The sequence below is a fragment of the Antrostomus carolinensis genome, unplaced genomic scaffold, assembly GCF_000700745.2.
Source record: "Antrostomus carolinensis isolate BGI_N321 unplaced genomic scaffold, ASM70074v2 scaffold48573, whole genome shotgun sequence".
NCBI classification, from domain to species: domain Eukaryota; kingdom Metazoa; phylum Chordata; class Aves; order Caprimulgiformes; family Caprimulgidae; genus Antrostomus; species Antrostomus carolinensis.
In genome coordinates this window covers 4,199-10,279 of record NW_010308292.1, presented here as the reverse complement: position 1 = coordinate 10,279, position 6,081 = coordinate 4,199, and the positions used below count along the sequence as shown (strand labels likewise).

At 49.2% G+C, this 6,081-nt stretch overlaps 2 protein-coding genes across 2 annotated transcripts in view; one reads left to right on the top strand and one right to left on the bottom strand.

The window, feature by feature from the left end:
• Positions 1-91: 91 nt before the first annotated feature.
• On the top strand, positions 92-715 carry TMEM221 (transmembrane protein 221; the record flags this gene model as incomplete). The annotated part of the gene is made up of 1 exon (XM_010165707.2): positions 92-715. A coding segment is annotated over one exon (624 nt), but the record flags the coding sequence as incomplete, so codon positions are not given.
• Positions 716-2,430: 1,715 nt separating this feature from the next.
• Positions 2,431-6,081, bottom strand: part of BORCS8 (BLOC-1 related complex subunit 8) — a 6,076-nt gene continuing 2,425 nt past the window's right edge. Inside the window, exons 2-4 of the mRNA XM_010165706.1 lie at positions 4,088-4,152; positions 3,636-3,743; positions 2,431-2,727 (exon numbers count right to left, since the gene is read on the bottom strand). Coding sequence (XP_010164008.1) covers positions 2,685-2,727; positions 3,636-3,743; positions 4,088-4,152 — 216 coding nt within the window. The 3' untranslated portion in view covers positions 2,431-2,684. The remainder of the gene's footprint in view (positions 2,728-3,635; positions 3,744-4,087; positions 4,153-6,081) is intronic.

The following is a 6,081-nucleotide window of genomic DNA, read 5'->3' as shown; positions in this document are numbered from 1 at the left end:
GGTGGTCTTAAAATTCTTTTCCAACCACTACAATTCAGTGATTCAGCATCAGGTTTGTTTTCCAAATGACTTTGCCAACTCGTTCCCATAGTGTGACCTGTCAGTTCTCAGTGACCAGCCCTCAAATTGGCAGATCAGCTGCATCGCTTTAGTCCTTCTGGGTTCTCAAGATGTTCTTCACTCTCCTTTCCTTCCAGCTCTTGCCATCTACATGCTGCTGCTGTTTGAACTGGAGGCTGGCATTGCCAGCGCCTGTATTCTCTCCTCTGGCATCATCGTCCTGCTGATCACGGTGACACACGCCTTGGTACGGGCTTCCCAGATTTCACGCCACAACCACTCTGAGGTTTCTCACACCCTCTATGAGAACGACTCTGCCCAGCACGGTGAATCCTCCACCAGTGATCTGAACAACAAGAACGTAGCTGCACCTCGGCCTCGGCCTGAGATCCACCGAGAATTTTCCTTCCCTCCTTTCCTGGAGCACAAATCCCAGCTGGGCTCTCCATCCAGCAGCAACCTCACCTCCTCGGGCAGCCCTGGGCTTCGCTCTGAGAAGGAGAGTTACCACCCACCCCGAACACACAGGACACTGTCAGCAGAGTCTGGCCTGCTGCAGGCACAGGGCAAGCCCTGGAACGGCATCACGCAGGAGATGAGGAACGTGCTGTCACGCAAACCTGGAGCCTCAGGCAAGGACTCGACTCTGGTGTGAGTGGAAATAGGACCTTTTCACCCCATCTCATCTTAGGGGAGTTGCAGACACCAGGGTCAAGATTTGCATCTCTGTTTAGAGCTTAAGATAGGTCATGTCTCATCAGAGCAGGGGGTTGGCTGCTTTCCCACCTTGGCGTCCATGCAGCCACTGCCTGATGCTCTTTGCTTCTTCTACCAAGAAGATGCCACCTCCACTCAAAGCCAAAAGCCCCCAGCCCTTCAAACAAGGACCACATTGGCTGGCAGTGACCCAAACAGGACCCCCCATGGCTGCCCCAACATCAGCAAAGGAAGGGGAATATGTGGGTGAGAAGAAGTGACTGGACCTTGTCCATGAACAGACCTACCCATCTTCTCCAGCAGATCCCAGCTGATTTCTCAGGCTGGCTGTACCTCCCCCTGCCTTCTTCCTTCCTCCATCCCCAAGAGCTGGCACTACCCTGAGATGGTTCATACAACCAACCCAGCAGGGCTTCTCCTCAGCATGCAGCCAGGCAGGTGTAAAAAACCAAGGCAGGTGATGGATGAACAACAAAAAAGATGGAGCCAGAGCAGTCTGTGAGCTGCAGAGGGTGGGTTTGGGGTGGCAGAGAGCCCACCGCTCAGTCACCACCACATCCACCCTCTGAGCAGGGTCTGTGCAGGGAAAGGGGCTATGCTGGGGAAGCCCCAGTGCCCTGGCTCTGCTCAGGGGTGGAGGGACCTCTCTGGGGGTTACCTGAGTGCCACCAGAAGAGTGTTGATCATCAAGGCTGAGGTCCAGGAAGGGGTTTGCATTGGCACTGCTGGTCCTCTGCTGCATGCAGGGCAGAAAGTGCCAGTATTAAAGGCAGCTGCTGTGTCTGTGAAACACAAGCAGGTTTATCTCCCTGTCCCTGTGCTGACAAACACCTCGCTGGTCACTCCCAGCCCCAGAGCAGCAGCATGCTGGGTTCTTCCCCAATTCCCCATCATTCAGCATTTTAAAAAGCATTTCACAGAGAGAAAGGAGGCCACTGATTCAACCAGATTCCCTCTCTCCTTCCTGAAAGATCCCTGTTATCCTGAGCACAACAGAATTTCTATGGAAAATGAGTTCAGCACTGCTTTGATCCCTGCATCCCTGGTAAATTCTTCAGCAGAACAGAACTGGTGGTTCCAGGAGAGATTAACACTGAAGTTGCATCCTTTTTAAAGTGACCTCCAAAGCTGTGCTTACAGCTCTGCTTCCCACTGCTTGACAGGGGATGAAGAAAGTCCTTTTTTTTTTGTTTTGGGGGGGTTTTTTGTTTTTTTTTGGTTTTTTGTTTTTTTTTTTTTTAAGAACAGGACAGTTTCTTTTCTCACTTGAAAGGCTCCAACTCTGCATCTCTTTGTTTTCCTCCATGCCTTTCGAAACACGCAGAGCCAGCAGGCTTCAGGACCACCCCCAGCCTGAGGCGAGCAACAGGGGAATGTTTTAGACAGGACTTTGGTTTGTTTTTTTTCTTTTTATTATCGTTCTCACCAAATTCAGCAACTCCCTGGCACACACATGAAAAAACTCTCCCTGCAGCATAGCTCCTGAACAAAGCTGAAGTGTGCCTACATTATGATGCCTTTACACAGCCTTCTACAAAATACTGAATGCAAGACCTAATTTTTTTTCGGTGATATTTCTGTGGCCAAGAGGTAGAGAGAAAAACACCTCATAGCAGTCTGCCATCAAAAAGAGCTGGAAAGGATAAAACAGAACCATTCCCCTTGTGGAAAGTGCTGTGGAAAGGGACACAACTCCTCCCCAAAGCAGCTCTCAAAGGCAGTCCTGACCCCAGGGGCAGGATTTGTCTGCTCAGGTGCAGCACCTTGTTGTTGGGAACAGAGAGGGAGGCAGAGAGCTCTGTGCAGCTTCAGAGACTGAGCGGGTGGTTTCTCACTCCTCCCTGTGGTTGGAGAAGATAGAGCTGGGCTGGAGAAGGCGGCAGAGGACAAGCCAGTCTTGTCTGAAATCAGGAACTGGCTGGAGGATTCTTGCCTTGTGGGGCAACAGGGCTGTAAAAAGAAAGAGACAGTCACATCCAGCGGGCAGGACACGGGCAGCCGTACGGATGGGAAGAATCAGGGGCTCCCTCAAATAAGCAGTGAGCTGTAAGTTTGCAGCAGGAGAGCAGCTCAGGCAAGCACACCTTTCTCTGCACAGCTTATGGAGCAGCACACGCCAGCCTCCTGGGTGTCAAGACAGCAATCTTCACAGTCACAGTGCTGTGAAAACCACTAAAAATGCTCTGGGCTGCACAGAGTGTGACCCTGCAACGTGGGCAACGGGGAAAATACAGAACCTGAACCAGAAGTGTCTCAAGCAGAGTCATTCTGCAGAGACAGAGGTTCTCTGTTGGCTGTGGTGGTTTTATCAGGAATGGGCATTTGGGAATTTTCTCACTCCTGCTCAGTCAGACTCCAGCTCCAACACCACGCCCAGGTTAAGACAAACACACTAGACTCAGACATTCTGCTGGAAGATATTTTAGTAGCTGTAGTTCAACTGCAAACATACAAAAATGCATCATCCTTCTGCCACCACTGCGGGACTCTGCCCCAAAAAGAGCCACATACACGACAGAGAACAGCACCAAATGCAGCCTCTCACCTGCTCCATCTCAGTAGCAAATGCCTTTAACATAACAAAGATTTAATGTATTACAGAACCAAACATCCCTTTTTAAATAAGGCAATAAATTATTTTCTAGTTACCCTTTTGTAAACAAGATTATTTCCTTCCCAGTAAACAAAGCCAGAAGATGACTGGAAGGCAAGCAGCTCGCTCTTTCAAATAAGAGTCTAGAATCATATAACTGAGATAACTGCTGGAATATTTGCACTGGGCTGAATTACATCACCAAAGCCTCTGCCAGCCAGAATGGTCACTCAGATAAACGGGCAGTGTCACATCCCCTCGCTACCTGCGGCCCTGAGCAGCGTTCAGCTCATCCTTCATGGCTATGGCGTGTTTGAGGAGACTGTCAATGCTCTTGAAGTACACACTGCTGTCAGTCATGTTCTTTATGGCACTGGAAGAAGAAAAGAGGGAGGTGGAAGGAGATATGGAGAACTGGTTACTATTTCTGAAGGTTTTAGAGCACAGAGAGGACTGTAAATAAGAAAACTCAGCTGTATATGGTGCATTGCATCTAGCAAGCTGGTGGGTGGATTTACTGCAGATTGGCAGGTCTGCACTGTGCACAGAACTGGGACACACATCAAAGTGAAGCCCCCAAAGAACCTCTCAGCCTCACCCCAAGTAGGGCTTTACACCAGGGAGGCGTCAGGGAAGCGCAGGCGGCTTCTGTTTTATTTGTACCACAACAACCCCACCTACAAACACAACCCTCCTGCTTGGAGGAGGGTCTGGTACCTGCAGGCGTACTCCACGGTGTAGATGGCTCCTTGGCTTTGCTCCTCCCAGTTCTGCATGTCAGACTAGAAGAGAAGAGAAGGTGGCATTGTTAGGTGGGCACTGGATAGAGGCAGCGATACGCTCTGCCAGCTCAGCCCAAACAGGGGCTCTGGCTGCTTCCCACTGGAATTTGCATTTGGATTCTTCCTCCTGCTTGACAGCCTGTGCTGCACTCTGAGCACCACGCAACGAGCATTTAGAATAAACACTTATTGTGTGTATTTCTGGAAGGGCTACTGGTTCAGGCCAACACTTTGAATATTCTGGCAGAATTCCCCTTGTTTTTAGATGTTTTAGCCCACGAGCCAGCTGAGAGCCACAGCCAGTCAGGCTGTCAGCAACCAGCAACTGCACTGTGTGTAACAGACCAGCTGGATGTTTCAGAGTGTTCAGATCTCCCAGTGTGTCTGGCTCAGCAGGATCTGAACTAACACAGAGTCCAGTCCTTAGTCCTTCATGCAAAACCAGGTAGAAGTTTGTTTTACAGCACTGAAAGTTCTCATTTCATTAGACCTGCCTTTCATAAACATTTTCACAGCTGCAAGAGTCCCCATCCTCCAGTCTGCTCAGAAACTCTGGTATCTGATCCCAAGCAGCACTCAGCACCGTGCCTTTCCTTTCACCAGCTTGGAAGGAGCCCTGTGAGCTTCCCACAAACTCAAGCAGCACTGCACGCAGCCAGTTCTGGCACGGGACATCATCGTACTCTGTAGCTCCAAGGAAAGAGAAAACCAAACAAATACACAGATCACAGCTGAATTCAGAGGTGTGGCTCAATAAATAACTACTTCAAAAGTCCTTAAGTAATTTCAGGTGCTCTTTAAAATACATTTTCATGGGAGCTAATTCTCCAGTCTGTTCTGCTGAGTCGAGTTACAAGCCAGAGGAAAGCCAAGGGCCTCTTTCTGTGAGTGAAGGAGGTCAGGTAGGAGCTTGGGCTGCATCCAAAAATCACTTCTGCTGTTCAAAGCCTGCCCTACATCAGGACACTTGACCACATAGCTTTAAATGACAAAAGAAACAAGTCTCTACACGCAACACTCCAGGCATTGCTCTGGAGGAGAGTGTCCTTCCTTCCACCCAGGACTCACAATCCCACAGAGACCGCACTTGTCCCAGAGTCCACTCACGTTTTACACGACTGTAGCTGTCGCTGGGAACATGCTTTGTGTGTGGAGAAACTGCAAAAGATGGAGAAACATTCCAGCAGCTCCTCACCCTGCTCTCTCCAAGAGGTGCCAGATGATCTTTAACAACCATTTAGACCCCGACATCACACTGGCTCGGCTGTACGTGTCACGGCTGTTTGCCTGGGGTGCTGCTGTTTCTCAGCCCCAGTAGATTTTAATCATTTCCCAGTAGCAAAGCCAGTGATTGTCTGTTCCCAGCATTCCCACCAATTCCTGGGATTTTCATGTCCTTAATTAGGAACAAGAGCCTTTCCCTAGAGCTCCTCACTTCTTAATCTTTTCTTGATGTCCTCTCTTAAATTCCCAGGATGCAGTTTAAGAACTAAAGCCAGCTATTAATATACAATAGCACTAATGATATATTACTGTTGCTTGGAAATAAATTAATGAGGAGATGGAAGTTCTCAAAAGACCAGGCAAAATCCAGAAGGTCTGTTCTGCACAGAGCAGGGTTTAGCAGCACAGCTACGAGGCATGGAGGCAGCGAGGGCCAAGCATCCCTCTTATCAGGGAGGTGGTAAATCTGCTTGGAGAGTTTGAGATGGGGAGGAAGGTATTAAGATTATTGTTTTATCAAATCACAGAACGTTGCTTGTTGTAAAGGCGTGGAAGGTGACCTTCTCTTTGCAGAAACTTTTCTCCCAGCCTTCTCCCTCCTAATTTTTCTTAAGTTTAATCCCCTGGGAATTTCAAAAGCTGCATTTCAGGAGAACTCAGACAGAGAGGGAGTTGCTGCACAGCTGAAGGAAAGCTGGAAACCAC